Here is a 20,288-nt window from a genome sequence, read left to right as displayed (position 1 = left end):
ATTATATAGCTACCTTTCTTCCAAATATATATATGTGCCAAAGCATTATTGGGACCCGCTTAAATATGTCACGTTGACCGGCCATATATCATCAGTAAGAAATTATGCATGCACCAGCAGGCTCACAATGAATTGTGCTCAAACGCTGGCCTTCTTGTAATGGCACCAAGAGGATATATACCATGAAAGAAAGAGGATTTAGGAGAAGGACCAAGAAGAAACTGAAAAGATAGGTAATATTTGTTCTATAGACGATTATATGGACTATAGTTTCCCCTAAAACCAAAATGTAAAAGATAATTTTTAGAAAAAAAAACTTCCGGTCGACTGCACGAGGCAGATATTTCAGATGAAGTAGGTATTCCTCGAGGCTCGTGAAGAACAAGTTGAAGCCATCGCCTATCCTGGAAGGCGCTGAATAGGTATTCTTCGATCCTATATTTGAACCGGGTTTATTCCCTTTTCTTCAGCTGAAGATTTGTAGAACGAGATTCGGTCGCGCCCAATTTCGTTTCCGAATTTTAGACTAATTTCGAGGGGAAGCTAGAATCGCTTCGCCTCTCTTTCCCTTCAGAGAGGCTGGGGCCAAAAAATTTATCCATGTGTAATCGTTCCGCGAGCTCTGCAATGAGACTTCATATTTCTCTTGAATGCCAATTTTGGTTCATTGAAAAATGTTTGAACAGACCTAATTGTTACGTGTCGTTTCACGGCAGCTATTCGTTATTTAATCCGCGAAAAGCGTCAGCATTTTTTTTATAAATGGATGTGGGATGTTTGACGTTCTTGTGTTCTTGGGTCTATTCTTCTTCTGGCACAAACATTTCGTGTGTAATCATTCATGCCTCTCAAGGGATCTCCGTTTCAAATAGTCTACCATACGCTGTATTCTACGAGAATGGCTAACTTATCCATCTGAAATTTCAAATGAGTGCAGGCTGAATTGAAACGAGCAGGAGATGAGAGGATGACGATTGAATGGGATTGATGGCCTTCAGTTTATGCCGCTCTTCATTCATTAGCCTCCCTACTGGAAGTTCTGCTCAACAAAGACTTGGGCCACGGACCATCCTTCAGCCCCGGAGTTCCATCAAACCTCCAAGGTCTCTCTCTTCTGGCTGCATGGATCATCCACCGGAAGCGTACAGGAGAAATGTGGGCATCTGCCTGGCAAACTTTTCCATGGACAAGGTTACACATTCTGTTCACGTTTTTAGTTGCATTTTCTCTGATCGTCAGGATTCCTCTCTTCACTTCCACCTCCGATTTTCAACGATTTGAGCTCATCATTTTCATACCCGTATTGATGATTGCAGATATTCTCCGCATCTAGGCTTGACATTCCAGGCGCTTGGCAAATGCCACAGGTGATTGATTTTCCGTCTTCATTCTGGTTGTCTTCTACTGTCTTTGTAAGTCACTGGGCCAGTCCTTCAACAAGATCATGAGGGCTTCTTTTGGATAGAAATCATTTCACAGTCATCTGTCCTTGTTTTAAGATGATTCAACTCTTGACCTTTTTTTTTCTTGTAATCTGCAAAAGCTCTTGACCTTAGATTCAATAGATTTTTAGTGATTTTAGAGAGGATGCTCTGTCGCATATGATCTTCAAGAGATTATTCTAATGCAATTGAAGAGCAGAGAGTACTGGTGTTTTTCGTTTTGATACCTTTTATTGCACACGCATAAAAATTTGTTTTCTCCAACGGAAAATACCCCTAAATTATTCAATTTCGGATCGCTCCATGGAATATATGGTAACTGCATTTTTTTAATTAATTAAGTCCCACTGAAAGACAGTTGATTGTTTTCGCCCTGGACTTATTAATCGAAGCAATTGCATTGAATGTTATTCTGAGGAAGAATGTGGTAATATCCTTTGGACGACTCATCTCAACAAAGACAAAGGAGCTCACCCCGCCCCATGGGATTAGTACCTGATAACTGTTGCACCAGGCCTTACCTAAAGGCCCATGGACCCTGTCTCTCGCTCCATCTCTCTCTAATTTGGTTATAAGTACCTTGTAAGGACAATTAAGGTTTGTTTAATAAGTATTTTGTTGGTTTTCTGGATCCCGGCAGCTGCATCTGGGTGGAAGACGCTGAGCTGCATCCAGCAGGGTGAAGACCTCCATCATCTTCATCGCTCATTCCCCTCTCAATCTCTATATAGTAGGGTTCCCATGTGGGACCTTTTTAGAATATAATGCTAAAATTGTTTTTATATGATTACTTGTTCTTTTCTCCCTTCCACAGAATGGTTCTTAATTGTTTCCCATTATGTCTTCTGTAAAATTTATTTCCATTCACATGCTTCCACAGGGCGGAATTGATGAAGGGGAGGACCCAAGAAATGCGGCCATAAGAGAGTTGAGGGAAGAAACTGGGGTCAGATCTGCAGAAATCATATCAGAGGTGGGGGATTAATTTGGTCTTGAAACTTATATTTCCGTACATAGATGAAATGATGGATTCATTGAAGCCAGAATTAAGGGTAAAAAAGTAGCCTTTTTACCATAGACGGGGATTAATTTGTTCTTATTTCAACTTGATAAACAAAGATAACTCATGACTAACATAGACAAAGTGTAATGTTCTCTGTGAATCAAGTAAATGACGTCAGACAACAATCAAAACATTCAAAACTTTATTCCAGTCTTGCCTTGTGATACAATCCGGCCTCGGACATATCAGAGGACCAAGCGCCGCCGGTCAACCAACTTGTAGTGGTCAACAGAGTCACATATAAATAAAGGCCCAATGAGAAAGAAAGACACTTCTTGATTTTCGAATTTCGGAAGTTGTGAGCCTGGAGAGCGGGAGATGCCCGATCCAGAGGGAGGAGATCCATACGACTGGACTCCTAATTCTTTCTTTCCTTTTATCACACCATTGTTCTTGAACTATTTCCACTTTCATCTGTTTTCTTGAATCCTAATCTTGGACGAGAGTTTCTTGGATTTCCTTACGGAAACCTTGTCGCATTCTCACTCAACGGAAGATCTTGGAGGGAGCGTAACACCTTGTATGCATGACGTTGCTCTTTGACTATAAATTTTATTTTATTTAATGAAATTAATAAGTTATTAGGCCTCACAGTGCTCATATTTTGTATTGTTTTGTGGGAGCTCTGAAAATATTCGAGCTTTTGATAGAAATTTGAGGAATTAAACATTGGAATTGGGGTTATATTGACAGTAGAAGCTTTTTTCGCTTTATGGAAGCTAACATTCTGTTACTGTATAGAATATAAGATTACAGAGTCATTTACCGTGAAGATGAGCCTCAATGGGTCAATTATGTTTGGAAATTCCATGAAGAGAAAAAGGCAAGGTGATGGGAGAAGCCTGCTGCCCTGGGACCCAAAGTAGATGAGAACAAAAAAGCACTGTAGGGCACATGTTACATTATCTTGTCTTTGCTATTTATAGGGAGGGGAGGACCCCAAGTCCAAAATATGAAGTCACACGAAGACTATCTCATTCCTTCCACCACTCCCCCTCCAGCTTATCAATAGATTTCTCCATTCTCAGCTAGAGAAAGCACTGTGTAGAGTCTTGGACTGCAGCTCAACTGTTACTTGATGGTGGCTTGACCGCTACTTGATTGCAGCTCATCTGCGTTGGACAGGATCACTGTCGTATTGGCTGCGGGCCTGGGCTGCTGTGGATGGCCACGGTGGACCCCTGCGTGAGGGGGCCAAATTGGCGTGACATTTCAATGGACTTCAGTAAAAATGCCTGTCCTGTGCCATGATGAGACATTTGCAGAACAGAGTGACAAACCCTAGAGAGTTTGGAGGAGAAGAAGGGTCGATGGAGGTTGAGAAATGAGAGAATAGATTGACATAAGAAAGTAAGTGGCTTACATTGGGGTATTTATACCCTATGAGAGAGAGGAAATAAGAGCTCCTAAAGGGCTTATAGAATAGGGCCCAAGAGGAGGATAAGCACTTAACTAACACCCCCCCGCAAGCGAAGTATGGATGTCGTCCATATTGAGCTTGGATACAGCACGTTGAAGCAGCGGCCGGGATAGTCCCTTGGTGAGGACATCCGCTGCCTGGTCAGCAGAGGAGACGTATTCGAGGTCGAAGAGGCCCTCGTCCATACGTTCCTTGAAGAAATAGCGGTTGCGCTCCATGTGCTTGATGCGCCCTTGCTGTCCGGGGTTCTTGGCCAAGGCGATAGTGGATTTGTTGTCACAGAGGAAGTGGATTGGTCCCACATACTTCACGTGAAGATCGGCGAGGATGTTGTGGATCCACTGTCCCTCGGCTGCCCCATCAGCAAGAGCACGAAATTCGGCCTTGGCACTGGAGCGGGACACCTTGTCCTGCTTGCTACTTTTCCAGCTGACGAGGCTGCCAAGAACGAACGTGCAGTACCCCGTGGTAGACCGACAATCCACAACGGAGCCAGCAAAATCGGCATCGGTGTACACCTTCACCGTCTTGTCCGAGCTATGAGGGAAGAGGAGTCCCTTGCCCGGGCAGCCCTTGAGATACGAAAGTACCCGGTGGGCGGCTTGACTGTGGATCTCCCTCGGTGAGTGCATGAACTGACTGAGCAGGTTGACCGCGAATGCAATGTCGGGCCGAGTGTGAGTCAGGTAGAGGAGTTTGCCCACCAACTGCTGATAGCGGTGAGCATTCGTCAAAGGAGAGTCCTCGCCCTTGCCCAACTTGACGTTGGGGTCGATAGGAGTGCTCACTGGCGCACACCCGGTCATTCCTGTCAAAGTCAGCAAGTCGACGGCGTATTTCTGCTGTGAAACAAAGAGGCCCCGTGAGGAGTACGCCACCTCAAGGCCGAGGAAATATCGGAGAAGGCCAAGGGCCTTGATCTCAAATTCCTTGGCCAGGGCGGTGCTAAGACGAACGGCTTCAGCAGCATCTGATCCCGTGATGAGGATGTCGTCGACGTACACAGCAAGGATGGAGATCCCGGTCGGACGGTGGCGGAAGAACAAAGTGGCATCTCCGTTGCTCTGAGTGTACCCTTCGGCTTTCAGAACAGCGGAGAACCGGCCGAACCACATGCGCGGAGACTGCTTTAGTCCATAAAGGGACTTCTGCAGTCGGCAGACGTGGCCAGGGGGGCCGAGAGAGTAACCCGGTGGCTGCTGCATGTACACCTCCTCCGTCAAGTCGCCATGCAAGAAGGCGTTCTTGTTAGTGAGAGGCCTCTCCTAGTGGGTCATGTTCTATAAACCCACTAGGCTCCCTCACTTATCACTAACTCATATTCTCTCCTCTCTCTCTCCTAGGGTATATATACCCCTCCTCATGTACATTCTAGTTAAGGAATTCATTTCCTCTCCTTCCTCCAAGCCCTAGCATGGAGTTCAACATGGTATCAGAGCCAAGCTCTTGATCCCCATCTCTAGCCCTAAGCCTGTGTGCGGGCTTCTTCTTCTTCTTCTTCTTCTTCTTCTTCTTCTTCTTCACCATCACCCTCTCAATCTTCTCCTTGCCGCCCGCAAGCAGCCGCCATGGCGCGCGCCGCAAGCCGCTGCCCGCGAGCAGCGCCGCCGCCCGCAAGCCGCCGCCGCAAGCAGCCGCCCGCGAGCAGCGCCGCGAGCAGCGCCCGACGCGAGCGCCCGCCCGCAAGCAGCCGCCCGCGAGCAGCGCGCGAGCAGCGCAGCCGCGCCGCAAGCAGTCGCCGCGAGCAGCGCGCCGCGAGCGCTTCGCCCGCCGCGCCCGCCGCAAGCAGCTGCCCGCGAGCAGCGCGCGAGCAGCGCAGCCGCCGCAAGCAGCCGCCCGCGAGCAGCGCCCGCGAGCAGCGCCCGACGCAGGCGCCGCCCGCAAGCCGCCGCCCGCAAGCAACTGTCTCCAGCGTTCGGACGTGTTCGGTTCTTCGCTGCGCTGCTGCTGTTTGCCGTCATGTCGACTACCTCCAGCATGGGCAGTGATCCGTCTGCATCCACCGCCCGGCGTCAACCCAAGCAGATTTCACGCGGCTGACTTTGCCCGGGAACTCCGTCGCCGAAAATCGGTGCTCCTCTCCCTCCGGCTCCGGATAACTGCCGTCTCAGTGCTCGAACTTGATGTCGTGGCTGAAGTTCGTCGAGTACACTCTGCGCGCCGTCTGCTCCAGAAACATCTCACCTGCCAGCCTCCCGTCACGGACCCGCATTTCCCGGCCTGGAGTGCCGAGCAGTACCGTCCACTCCTGGCTCTTGACTCACACTCTCTCGGGAGGTCTATGACAAGTTCCTCCACCTGACGACTCCGCGGGAGATCTGGGAGCACGCTGCCGCTACTGCGGGCATGATGCTGATGACTGGAAGATCTTTACTTTGGCCGAGCGGGTGAGTGTACTCCGACATGGCACCATGTCCATTATGGACTATAGCCTTGCCCACCAAGCCCTGTGGCGCGAGGTGGACTATTACATGCCGGTGGGGGATCCGAATTGCGTCGATCGCCGCCATGCTCTCAAGCTCCGCTACATGTCATTTCTCGACAAGCTGAATCCGGAATATGCGGATGTCCGGCGCCGGGCTCTTCACTCCCAGACTCCTCTTCCGGACTTCGATGGTCTGGTTAAGGAGTTGACGGAGGTTGAAAGCAGCCTTCGTCGTCAACGTCCGCTGCTGGACCTGCCTGCCAAGTCCCCCGGCGAGAGTGCTGCCCTCCTGTCCCGCCCTACGGAGAAACCTCCCTTGCTGCCCAAGCCTTCTTCGGGCTCTCGGGCACCGGTGGTTTGCTCCTACTGCGGCAAGCCGAATCATCTTGAGGCCCGGTGCATCAAGAAATTTTTGGACAGTACCCGGGATCCGGAGGCCGCCCCCTCGTCGTCATCAGCTCCTGCCTCGTCGTCTCGCCGGTCCCGCAAAGCCAGAGCCCATCTTGCCCAGGCACCGGCCCCGTCGCCCTCTAGCTCCAGCCATCCAGCCATGACTAATGACCAGCTGACTGCCGAACTTGCCCGTCTCAGCTCCCAGCTGGCTGCCCTGCAGACCGGGTCTTCTTCGCAGCCTACCGTGGCTCACTTCAGTGACTTCGGTGCGTTCTTCCTTCCCAAGTCAGATCAGTGGTATTGTGGACACTCGGCCCTCCAAGCTCCCTTCGTTTCGGATACCACCTGGGTGCTTGATACTGGGGCCACAGAGCATATGACCCGTTCACCCACCGGTTTCTGTCCTACGGGCGGCACCTTGGTGGTCGAGCTGTCCACACAGCGGGTGGGGGACGACTTCGCGTGACTGGTATCGGGTCGATCCATGTGGATGGCCTTGGTATCATTCACAACGTCCTTCATGTTCCGTCCCTTCAGACCTTACTTATGTCACCGCAGCGACTCGTCGATGCGGTCCATTGCTCGTTCCACATTCAGTCTGATGGGATCTTTTGACTGACAAGGTGGGAAGACTTTGCGAATTAGGCGCTCGGATGGCCTACTGCTGTTGGGCGAGAGGGGCGGTCGGGAACCGGTGCAGCGGTGCTTGTTGACAGTCGAGGACCAGCGCGGCAGCGGCTTCTACTCACTCACCAGCGGCTCGGGCATCCGTCTTTCCATGTTTTGAAAAGACTTTTCCGACATTGTGTACTGGCTTGACCTCTCTTCTGTTGTTTGTGATGCATGCAAACTGGCGAAGCATCGCCGCCTCCTTCCCTCCGTCGACTTCTCACAGTGATGTTCCCTTATATCGCATTCATAGCGATGTATGGGTCCGTCGCGACAGGCCAGCCTGAAGGGACACCGGTGGTTCTTGATCTTTGTTGATGAGGCCACCCGTTACACGTGGACCTACTTGTTGCCGTCCAAGAGCGCCGTCTCTCGACTGTTCAAGCCTTCTGCACCATGCTTCAGACTCAGTTTGGCGGACTATTCAGCGGTTCCGGTCCGACAATGCGCGGGACTACGTCAACCAGGAGTTGACCTCGTATTTCACCGCCCATGGATTCTCCACGAGGCGTCTTGCGTGGCGGCGCCCGAGCAGAATGGCCTTGCCGGCGGCGTATTGGGTATGTCCGCGTCGACTGCCGCACTCTCCTGCTGGACTACCACGTCCCGTGGACTTATTGGGGGGAAGCCGTTCTGACGAGTACTCATCTCATCAACCGGCTGCCCACCCCGACCCTCCAGTTCAGCCCTCCGCTTGACCGGTTGTCGGCTGCCTTTCCCGCCGCGCAGCTCCGCACTCACCTTCTTCCCCGCGTCTTTGGCTGCACGGCATATGTTCATGACACGACGCCCTCCCTGTCGAAGCTGGATGCCCGGGCGCTCAAATGCGTCTTTGTTGGCTACTCTTCGCTTCAGAAAGGGTATAAATGCTTTCATCCCTCTTCTCGTCGGTTTTTCGTCTCTGCCAATGTCACCTTCTCTGAATTTCAACCCTTCTTCTCTCCCACATCTCCTCCGGCCCCTCCCTTGGAGCCGGATCTGGTTCTGGAGCCCGCTGCTCCCTTTCCTCCCACCGTCGTCTCTCCTCCCACAGTCGTTCCATCCTCCTCTTCTTCTCCTCCACCGGTCGGCCTTCCTTCCTCACCCATTGCGCCTACTCCATTATCTTCCTCCCCCGAATCCTCGCCTCCTGCTTCCGCTCCCTCCCCGTCTGCTGAGTCCTCGCCTTCCTCTCTTCCGCCAGCCATTTTAGTCGTCTTCTTCTCCTGCTGACGATGACTCCTGACTTGCCTATCGCTTTGCGTAAAGGGGTCCGCCAGTGCACCCGCACTCCCCTTTACCCCCTCTCTCACTATCGCTCCTTCGCCAGGTTGAGTACTCCCTACCGCCTGTTTTTGACCCGCATCGACTCTGTCTTCGTTCCACGCCGCTTAACCGATGCTATCGCTTGTCCTCATTGGAAAGCGGCGATGGATGAGGAGATGCGCGCCTTGCTCAAAAACCACACGTGGGATGTGGTTCCTCTCCCGCCCGGGAAGACGGCCGTCTCGTGCAAGTGGGTTCACACCCCCAAGCACAACGCCGATGGCTCCCTGGAACGCCGCAAATCGCGGCTCGTGGCTCGTGGCTTCACTCAGTCCTACGGCGTCGACTACTTCGAGACGTTTTCTCCGGTCACGAAGATGGACACCGTCCGCCTCCTCCTGGCGCTGGCGCTCATCATGAGTGGTTGATTCGCCAGTTCGGCGTTAAACGCCTTCCTTCATGGCGATCTTACCGAGGAGGTCTACATGCATCATCCTCCGGGCTACCCTCTCGGGCCTCCGGGGACCGTCTGCCGACTGCGGAAGTCCTTGTATGGACTGAAGCAGTCACCGCGGATGTGGTTCGGCCGCTTCAGCTCCGTCATGCGCGCCGAAGGGTACACCCAGAGCAATGGGGAAGCCACTCTCTTCTTCCGTCACGGCCCGGCCGGGGTCGCTATCCTGATCGTTTATGTGGACGACATCCTGATCACCGGGTCGGACACTGCCGAAGCTTCACGCCTCAGCCGCTCCCTTGCCCGCGAGTTCGAGATCAAGGCCCTTGGTCAGCTCCGGTACTTCTTGGGGCTCGAGGTGGCCTACTCGGCTCGTGGTATCTTCATCAGCCAGCAGAAATATACGGTGGACCTGCTGACTTTGTGGGTATGACCGACTGTGCTCTGTGAAGACCCCATCGACCCCAACGTCAAGTTGGGCGCGGGGTGACTCTCCGCCGGTCAGCACCCATCAATATCAGCAGTTGGTGGGAAACTTCTCTATCTGACCCACACGCGTCCGACATCAGCTATGCAGTTAGCCTTCTCAGTCAGTTCATGCATGCTCCGCATGAGATTCATCGTCAGGCCGCTCACCGGGTGCTCGCGTACCTGAAGGGCTGTCCCGGGAAGGGTTTACTCTTCCCCCGGAGCTCAGAGCCGACTGTAAAGGTATATACAGACGCTGACTATGCAGGCTCGACTGTGGACTACCGGTCTACCACCGGTCTTTGCATCTTTGCCTTCGGGGGCCTTGTGAGCTGGAAAAGCAGCAAGCAGGATCGTGTCTCCCGTTCGAGTGCAGAGGCGGAATACCGGGCACTTGCGGATGGGGCCTCTGAGGCTCAGTGGATTCACGGGGTGCTCCGCGAACTTCGCGTCGAGTACACCCGTCCGATCCACTTTTATTGTGACAACAAATCGGCTATTGCCTTGGCTCAAAATCCGGGCCAGACGGGTCGCATCAAGCACATGGAGATCAACCGCTACTTCTTCAAGGAGCGGATGGACGAGGGCTTGTTCGACTTGTCTTTCGTGCCGTCATCCGACCAGGCGGCCGATGTTCTCACGAAGGGATTATCAAATCCTCTCCTTGTTCGTGCTACCTCCAAGCTTGGCATGGATGACATCCATACCTCGCTTGCGGGGGGCTGTTAGTGAGAGGCCTCTCCTAGTGGGTCATGTTCTATAAACCCACTAGGCTCCCTCACTTATCACTAACTCATATTCTCTCCTCTCTCTCTCCTAGGGTATATATACCCCTCCTCATGTACATTCTAGTTAAGGATTTCATTTCCTCTCCTTCCTCCAAGCCCTAGCATGGAGTTCAACAGTGACATTTGCCGAGATGAAGTATCGCCGAGACGGCGGATGGTAGCACCGATACCCCTTCTGAAGAGAGGAGTACCCAACGAAGACGCACCGAACAGCACGAGCGTCAAGCTTTGTCCGGCCCGGAGACGTGTCGTGGACATATGCCGTGCAGCCGAATATCCGTGGCAAGAGACCCGTCCGCAGGCACGTGTCGGGGAAGGCCGCGCTCAGCCGGTCCAGGGGGGTAGAGAACGCCAACAGCTGGGTGGGAATGCGATTGACGAGATGGGTGCTCGTCAGAACGGCATCGCCCCAATACGGCCACGGGGCCTTGGCGTCGATAAGGAGCGTCCGGGCCGTCGAGGTGACATAGCCGATGCGACGTTCGGCTAGTCCGTTCTGCTCCGGGGTGGCAGGGCATGAAGATTCGTGGAGGATCCCCCGGTCGGCGAAGAAGGCGTCGAGGTCGTTGTTGAAGAAGTCGCGGGCATTATCCGAGCGAAACCGCTGGATACCCCGACCAAACTGCGTCGCCACCATCGCACAAAAATGACGGACATTCTGCGCAACTTCCGACTTCGCGGTGAGGAGGTAGACCCACGTATAGCGAGTTGCCTCGTCCACAAGTAGAAGGAAGTACCGATGACCTTTCAAGCTAGGTTTCGGGGCAGGTCCCCACACGTCGCTATGCACCCGGAACAGCGGGACAGATGTGTGAGCCGAGGACGGAGTGAAGGAAGAACGGCGATGCTTCGCCAACTGACAAGCGTCACACACCAAGGTCTTAAGGTCCAAGCCAGAACATAATTCAGGGGAAAGACGGTGAAGAGTCGCAAAAGGCGGGTGGCCCAGCCTCTGGTGCGTCATCAGGAGTCGTCCCCACCGCTGCTCGGCCCCCGTCCGAAGTGTCCGGTGCACGCGGCACTACGACCGTCCCCATCATCCAGCAACAGCAGCCCGTTCTCCCGCCTAATCCGTGTAGTCCGGCCGACCTTGTCAGACAGAAACATGCCGTCAGGTTGGAGATGAAATGAGCACTGGACGGCATCAACAAGGCATTGTGGTGACAGAAGTACAGCCCGCAGGTCGGGAACGTGGAGGACGTTGCGGACCACACCAAGGCCGTCCACATAGACTGCCCCTATTCCAGCCACGCGTGTCGTCCACCCCGGCCGTGAGAACAGTCGTGCACCACTATGCCGGACGTAGGGAGCGAACCGAGTGTTGAGGGGTCATGTGCTCAGTGGCCCCGAGTCAAGCACCCAAGTCGTGTCCGATCGACCGGCGAGTGAAACGCCGTATGGCCGCAATACCAAGTGTCGGCGGGGAGGAAGACACACCAAATGTGCGAAGTAGGCGGTCGAAGAAGGCTGCATGGCTGCCACCTGATCACGGGCAAGCTCGGCTTGGATGCTGTCCAGAGCCGTGGTAGGCGTGCTCGGGGCGGGAAGATTCAGATTGGGCCAACATGGCCTTGCTGTCCGCCTCTTTCTTCTTTCGCCAGTCGTTGAGGCGTTTAGTGCACTTGTTCTTCCAGTGGCCCGGCTTCCCGCAATAGGTGCAGGCGGGTGTTTTGCAGGCGGGCAGCGGCTGCGGAGTCGATAAGAGGGCCGAGGACTGCCCAGCGGCAGCAGGTGCTGCCAGAAGCGCAGAGGACTCAGCCGGGTCGGAGGTGGGAGTCCCATGGAGAAGGAGATGACTCTCTTCCTCCTGGAGCTCCTGAACCAACGTCTCGAGATCCGGAGGGCCATCTTTGTTGTGCAGGGCCCGGCGGCGAATGGCCTCATATTCCCGGTTTAGGCCGTTGAGAAACCCCATGATGCGCAGGATAAGCATGTTCTGATAGGTCTTGCACGTGGGGTCGTCCGTTGGCAGGTAGTGGTCCACTTCATCCCACGCCTTCTTGTGTGCGAGAGCATAATCGGAGATCGACAGAGAGCCCTGTTTCAGGTTGGAAGCTTTAGCAGCGAGGGCGTAGATGCGCCACCAATCATTCTCCCGCCCGCAAAATTTCGTGGCTTGGTCCCAAAACCCTTTGACCGTTTTCTGATGGGGAAAGCGGTCGCGGAAATCGGGGGCCAATGTGAACGTGGACAGCCACCCAAGAATGAACTGCTCCTCGGCGTCCCAAGCCGCATAGTGAGGGTGATCGGCGGTCAAGGGATGCTCGGTGCAGTGCTTGTACAGTTGACGGGATTTGAGGGTGGTCTCGATGAAGCGAGACCACTGCAGAAGATTCGGGCCGCGGAGAAGAGTTGATTCCGGGACCAGAGGCAACGGATGAGTGATCTTGTAGGAGAGCGGCTTCTCCGCAAAGTCGGTCTCTGTGTAAGGCATGGTTTCCTCAAGAAAAAAAAACTGGGGGGGCGGCGGCGGCGGCTGCTCTTCGCCACAGTTGACCTTCACAGCAACTGACTGGCTGCGGCTTGCCGTGCGGCTGGCTGCGCGGCTGGCTGTGAGGCTGGCTGCGCGGCTGGCTGTGAGGCTGGCTGCGCGGCTGACTGCGCGGCTGGCTGCGCGACTGGCTGTGCGGCTGGCTGCGCGGCTGGCTGTGCGGCTGGCTGCACGGCTGGCTGTGCGGCTGGCTGCGCGGCTGACTGCGCTGCGGGCTGCGCGGCTGGCTGCGCGGCTAACTGCGCTGCGGGCTGCGCGGCTGGCTGCGCGGCTGAGCGGGCTGCGCGGCGGCTTGCTGCTGTGCGGCTGGCTGGTCGCGCGGCGGCTGGCTGCTGCGCGGCTGGCTGGTCGCGCGGCTGGCTGTCGCGGCGGCTGGTCGCGGCTGGCTGGTCGCGCCGCTGGCTGCTGCGCGGCTGTGCCGGCGGCTGAGCGGGCTGCGCGGTGGCTTGCTGCTGTGCGGCTGGCTGGTCGCGCGGCGGCTGGCTGCTGCGCTGCTGGCTGGTCGCGCGGCGGCTGGCTGTGCGCGGCGGCTGGTCGCGCGGCTGGCTGGTCGCGCGGCTGGCTGCTGCGCGGCTGTGCTGGCTGCGAGGAGGCTGCTGCGAGGAGGGAGGGAGGGTGAGATCAAGGGGATCTCAAACCCTAAAGGGTGATGTCAAACCCTAGAGAGGAGAGGGAAGATCAGGAGCCCTAGAGCTCTGATACCATGACAAACCCTAGAGAGTTTGGAGGAGAAGAAGGGTCGATGGAGGTTGAGAAATGAGAGAATAGATTGACATAAGAAAGTAAGTGGCTTACATTGGGGTATTTATACCCTATGAGAGAGAGGAAATAAGAGCTCCTAAAGGGCTTATAGAATAGGGCCCAAGAGGAGGATAAGCACTTAACTAACACAGAGCTATCCGTCTTTGTTTACTCGCATAGAATATTGTTGGCCATTGTTGCCTCAAGAGTTAAACTTGTAAAATGGGATTTTTCCATAAATGCCACCGCTGTCCATTGGGGATTCTTATCTCAAGATCTTACAAAAGGGACCAACAAAAAGGTGGTGACGCTGCTCCTTCCTTGAGAACCATAAACAGCAACTTGAGAGGGAAAATGGAAAGATAAAGTTGCTTCTACAGGTTCCCATGACCACCAGATATCATCTGTCCTCCGAGGCAGCTGGCACAGTCAAGGGTGATCTTGGGGACCCAACAAATAGACTTGGGTTCCTGCACCTGGCTCCAACGCCAGAGTGCTTGAGGGACGGGGAAGAAAGAGCAATGACACCAGCATGTGCTGCCCGCTCATCAAGAGACCTCGCGTGGGTTGCATCAGACGTTGGCCCTCCCCATTGGTAGCTTGCTTTGCTGGCTCTGGTCGAAGGCTGGTGGCAAACTCTGAGAGCAGCCTTCACTTGACAGGCATCAGATCCTGTTCTTCCTGCTCTTCAGTCAAACATGCTCTAATTGCTACAGGGCCATTTGTAGACCTGCCTGCCTACTTAAACCCGCTCCTTTCGCTGCTCCTTTATACACAAGGATGAGATAGAGAAGTTGATCCCTGAGCTGTTAGTGGGAGAACTGATCAGACTGTTCAAAAACCCATTTGAAACCCTGGTTTTTTTGGACGAAGGATAGAGGTTTTGTATTGACTACTAAGCTTTGATCAAAGTAACAATGCCTTACCTTTTTCCCATGCCTCTTGTAGAAGAATCGGACTGGTCTTTTGTTTTTGCAATGTTGGACTTTCTGTCCTATATTCCAATACGAATGAGGAAGATGTACCCAAAACTGGTTTCAGAATTCAGGAGGGGTACTGTGATACTGATAGGTTTCCCCAGATGCGTTGAGGGCATTATCGTCATATTGCTATGTTTCCTTTCCCTCTATGTTGCCTTTAAATAGCACAGCCCTCCTTTGAGGAGGGCAGACTGAATGTTTGGAGTTTAAGTGATAGTTGGTTTTCCCTTCCCTCTCGTCTCTTCTATATCCATGCTCCGTCTCCCTCCATGATTCCTGTCCTCGTGATCGTCTCTGCTTCACCGCATCTCCAGGCGGCTCGTCCCTGGCCAATCCCTACCTTCTTCGCTTGGCCCTCCTCCCACCATTCCCGTTCTTCTCTTACTCCCGGGAACGTCTCTCCCTCTCTACTCGTCTCAAACGTCAATCTATTGAACTTGAGTCCTACTGAATTACAGTTTGGAAGCCGTACATCGTGCAAGATCCGGTTTCAAATCAGGACTGTATCAGATACCCAACTGTCACCCGGCTAAACCTGCGAGGTCCTCCAGTTGCTGTATAGACTCGCGTGTTCTTGAAAATTGCAAGTCTCCAAGCATCCTTTGCCAGAAAGGCAGAAATTTTGAGTATATTAGTTGATTGGGGGCCTGACAGAATATATGCATCCTGTTAGCAGTGGAGGAATTTCAAGGTCTGTTATGTGCCATGGCAGCACACCAGGGCACCCTTATATAGGCACTCAGGTTTACAACATGCCATGACAGATGCTGTTTGTGCTTCCGCCACAGTGCCTAATGAATTCCTTATTCAGATCCTTCCTGTCTCAGTTCATGCCAGCCTTCTTCGATGAAATACTCGTCTATAACAATTCTCAAGCCAGTCACATTCAGCATCTCCGCCAGGTTTTCTAGATCTTGACTGAGGACTTACATGTAACCCACCCAAGAAGCACCAGTTTTCATGCGTTCAACTGGAATTCCTAGGTCACTGGATCTCTAACGAAGGATTGAGGACTGACACAGTGAAGGTGGAATGCATGGTCTACTAGGCAACCTCAAGAACTCTGAAGGAACTCAGACCATTCCTAGGCCTTACTGGTGGGTTATTTTAGACAAGTCATAAAAGGTTACGCATTTCAGGTATCCCCTTTGTCAATATTACTAGGAAATGATGCATTTGGTTGGAATGAAATGGCAGAAAATTAATTTGAAATGTTGAAATAAACCATGGCCAAGACTCCAGTGCTAGCCTTATCAGACTGCAACACCTTTTTTGGTGGAAATTAATGGCTTGATATGGAGGTGGGAGTTGTGATTTTGTAAGTGGGGAGACCTGTGGCCTTCTTCAGTCAGACTGTGACCCAGAGATGCCAGCTAAAACCTGCGTACGATTGGGAGTTGATGGTGATAGCATTGTCTGTCAAGAAATCAGCATCTGTTTGTTCCATTACTTAATACATGTGCCGTTTATCATCCTTAATGACCAGTATAGTCTGAAATTCTTGCTGCCACAGAAGCAGGTGCAGATCCCTACATTAAATAGGCCTGTAAATTGATGGGGTTCTGTCAGCTTCCAGCTGCTCAATGAGGAGAACAGATCTTCTCCTTGCTGTCTTCTCCACCTGTTCTAACCCTAGCCGCCAAGAGAGAGAGGACAAATCGAAAATATGACTAAACCTAATGAAAAGAGTTTCTCCAGTACTTATACTGGATTACATCTATTGGGTCCACTCAGGCCCAACATGGTGGATCCGACCTCATAAGGGTACTTATGCAATAGAGAAAATACAGGGTTGACAAACAAAAAAACAAATAAAAGAAACAGGAAAGCGCCTGCTGACAGGTTCAATTTTGAAAAGAGTGCGGTAGAGTCTACCAATCTGTATCGCAGACACTGTCTCACAAGGGCCAAAATGAGTGGCTACTGGTATTGACCGCCTCATCGATATGCTCAATCGATCTGTCTACAATTAAGAAAAAAGGGTCCAAATACCCCATGTCTTAAGATTATTGAGAACCTCTCTGACCACCCAGACATGCATCCCAATTTATCTTTTCAGTATAGCACACTATTATAGTAAGGACGGTAGGTAATGTCCAAACATTCAATCTTAATTCCAACCATTTTTTTTCAAAATATCATCAGTCCTCTACAAGGGGCCACACTGGTTATGTTCCTACTTACAAAATGATTTTGTAAGCCCTATACTGACCAACAATGAGGTCAGCAGTTAAAGCCTATGAAGGGAACCAAACCACCAGTGCAATGCCATTTATGCCTTACTCACAATGTGATACGGTACCCTCCTTCCGTATCACAGAGTGCTGTATCAAAAGGAAAGATACATGCAGGAATATTTCTCGAAGGTAGATAACTTGTTTCAAAAACAAATATCCCATTCAGGCAACTAAGGAAGAGAGAGAACGACGGGAAGACAAGGAAGAAAAAGGGCGGAGGATGGGTAGTAGGAATATAAACAGGGTCGTCGCTGGATCAGCTTGCCGCCCAAGGAGAATAGCCAGATCGGCTCTTATCATCTGTCTAGGAGGATCTCCTCGACTCTTCACTGGAACTTCACTCTCACCAAAATTCATGTCCATTCTTGAGGGTGATCCCTCTTATTTAATGTCTTCAAGTGCCTCCAATTTTAGTAAGGGTCTACACGAGCCTTCCCATGTGGACGTTTGCATTTATATTTCCTGATTTGGCTCGCATAACAGTGTCTTCATTCCCACCAGCAGGCCAGCTGCAGGACCTGGCCATTCCAGAGAAGGTGTAGGAAGAGATTGCCATGAATTTCTTTTTTTTTTTGAAAAATTATTTAAGGCGGTCACCCGACAAAGCAGTAACCACCCATGAATTTCATTGAAGGCTTACCACCCTCATAAGGATTCTACTGTATTAAGTTAGTTGTAGATTGTGAGAGCAGATACAGTCATTTTATTCCTCTGAAGTATCCATTTTGTGCCATCCAAGTAGCCCACATCCATTGTTTCTGACACATATAAAGTTTTCAACAGTGCATTTTGGAAGGAAATGTTCTAGCAACAAGGCACGATTCTACAGATGAGCTCATCGTACCACCCTTGGACTGGCGGCCAGTCCAAAGTGGTAAACAAAAGTCTGAAGACTTGCAGTGCTACAAATCTGAACGTTCTCAAAGTTGGTCTAAATGGCTCCATTGGGCTGAGCAGTCCTACAACACGTCATTTCATTTAACTATTGTGTGGACATCCCCTCAACTGATACATTATAGATCACCATTGACTCCTATGAGCTTTGTTGAGTGTGTTCTGTATGAATGAAACCAAATACTAGAACCATCAGGCATAAATTACATAGAGCAGATTTATAATTAAGTGTGGGTGATAGAGTCTATCTTAGGTTGAGACCATATCAGATGAAGCCCCTGGTCAAGAGAGTAAATGAGAAATTATCGCCAAAATTCTGTGGCCTTTTTGAAGCGGTAAAGAAGATATGGGACGTGGCTTATCGTTTGTTACTACCCACAGTCTTATCTTGCAGTTGAAAAAGGCGTTGGGTCTTATAGATCCTGCGCTGTTCCAATTGAATTATCATCAGAGATAGAACCTTACACATTGAGTTATAAAATATGACAAAAAAGGGAGGTCAATGACAAGCGAGGAACAAAGAGGCTCAGATCAATGCCTTGCAAAAAGAAGGGTCAGATGATGGGCCCCAGCTCAAAGGCCTAGATAAGGTGTGTAGAGTCATCACATGGTGGACAACGTGTGACGACTTATCAATAAGGGGCCGAGGGCTCGCCCATTATGAACAAGGGCCAAAGATGGGCCTATAGGAGAAATCATTTGAAAAATCAGTATATAAGGGAATGGAAGGGGAAAGTCAGTTACGCTTCTGGTGGTTCAAGAATGGGGAGCATGATTTCTCTGACGAGCAGTGACTGCATTTGGTCGGAGCTTGGAGCTTGGGAGGAACTGGTGCTTCTGGGGGAGTGGGAGGTCAATCAAAATGTCATTGGTTTGGGGTTGATATGGTATTAAAGGCTCTTACAATACTCTTCGGATGCCTATCTAATCTTCTAATGACCAGCCATCAGTCATACACACCATTTAATGATCCTAGGCCTTGTAGTTTAATCAAAATATTTATGCGTTCTCCTATCCTTTTTGGGCGATGGATGCATTCTAATAAGTGTTATTCTGCTGTAGAAACTCAGTGCTGAAGATTGGGCCCAATAAAGTGTTTCACGTCCACAGTCATTAATGGTGATGTAATGGCATGTCCACTGCGTCAAAAATGTAATTGTGATGTTAGTAGGCAATTGAGAACTTGTGTATGTATTGTAAAATCAAAGGTGTGTGTATATGGTGCTATATACACCTGTAAATATTGAGCTGAATTACAAGTTACATCTGCCGATTGTCTAATACATGATCTGCATAATAGACGAAAGACATCCCTCTGTGGCCTAAATGAGACCCGTTATGAGAAGATTCAACAATTAAAGATTGTCCTTTTAATGGTTTGATAATGCATTAAATAAAGACATCGGCGGATGTGCCTATGCTGGCTGATGACCTGCTGTCATGGTGGAAGATTGCTCTGCTATCATTTAACTAATTCTACTTGGGTGCACTACAATCATCGATGGCCATTGTGGTGAAGAGGATGTTGGCAAAGACCACGAACACTGGAGGGGTGTTATTGTCCAGTCCTCTTTGCTACCACAACTCCACTTTTGATCATACTCTTCAGCATGGATATGTTCCGGTCAATCGTCATGGCAGAGCAGGCATTGCAGCAGTCTGAAATCTTCGCCCTTCATGATTTCGCAAAAAATATTTGAGACTGAGGTAAATTTCTCAAAGCTAAGGTGTCCAGTAAGCTGATTTCGCAAAAAATCTTACATTTTATGTATGTCCTTTTTACTCTAGAACCCCTTGTAGATAAATTTCCAGTGTGGTTAGGTATGAATTGTTGACATTTTTTTGCATCTTGATTTGAATCAGTATCCTTATTGGCTGACTTATGATTTCCCGCCTGACGTGAAAGAAAGATTAAACAAGCGGTGGGGTACAAGCTGGAAGGGTCAAGCCCAAAAATGGTTAGACTGTTTCCATTAAAATCTTAAAAATCCGTTTATGTATTGTTTATGAGGTGAATCATCTTTCGTGAGGCATCGAAGTTGCCCTGATCTAATTAATCTTCGTAAATTTTGAATTATCCAGGTTTCTGTTCAGGCTCACCGGAGGTGACGAAGAGATTGACCTCGCCGGCGACGGATCCGAGAAGCCCGAGTTTGGGGAGTGGAGGTGGATGACTCCTGATGAGGTCATCGCCAAGGTGGGTATTAATTATTTTATTTGCTCTGTTCATCTCTTATATTTGTTTTTTAAAAATCCAGAGTTATTCTGTCTTCATGTCTGTGGTCAGGCCGTGGCGTTCAAGAAACCGGTCTACGCCGATGTTCTCAAGTCTTTTGCGCCGCACTTTGTGCCGACCAACGCGGCGAAGTAACGTCGCAGTCCCAAGAAGACCATGACCTTGGATCGAAGATTATTGTGTCATCGCCCCTCTCCGATTAAACATCTCCAACTTTGTTTCTTCGTCTCTAAGATTATTTGGAAACGACATGAGGCATGAACAAGGCCCAATCATGAATTATAGAAAACATGCTTCGCCCGGATCATTTCTTCTAAGATGAGACATTGGGATCGTACGATC

At 50.9% G+C, this 20,288-nt stretch overlaps 1 protein-coding gene across 1 annotated transcript; it reads left to right on the top strand.

Moving 5' to 3' along the window:
- The first annotated feature begins 203 nt into the window (after positions 1 to 203).
- LOC144711264 (nudix hydrolase 26, chloroplastic-like) lies at positions 204 to 20,248 on the top strand. Its single transcript, XM_078585212.1, has 7 exons — positions 204 to 422; positions 938 to 1,191; positions 1,317 to 1,367; positions 2,323 to 2,415; positions 19,574 to 19,668; positions 19,793 to 19,907; positions 19,998 to 20,248. The coding sequence occupies exons 2-7, from the start codon at positions 979 to 981 to the stop codon at positions 20,079 to 20,081; spliced, it is 651 nt and encodes a 216-aa protein (XP_078441338.1). The 5' UTR covers positions 204 to 422; positions 938 to 978; the 3' UTR covers positions 20,082 to 20,248.
- Positions 20,249 to 20,288: the final 40 nt, after the last annotated feature.

This window comes from Wolffia australiana, chromosome 13 (genome assembly GCF_029677425.1).
Source record: "Wolffia australiana isolate 7733 chromosome 13, ASM2967742v1".
Lineage (NCBI taxonomy): Eukaryota > Viridiplantae > Streptophyta > Magnoliopsida > Alismatales > Araceae > Wolffia > Wolffia australiana.
The sequence above is the reverse complement of the archived record's forward strand: the minus strand, read 5'-3'. Positions and strand labels throughout refer to the sequence as shown.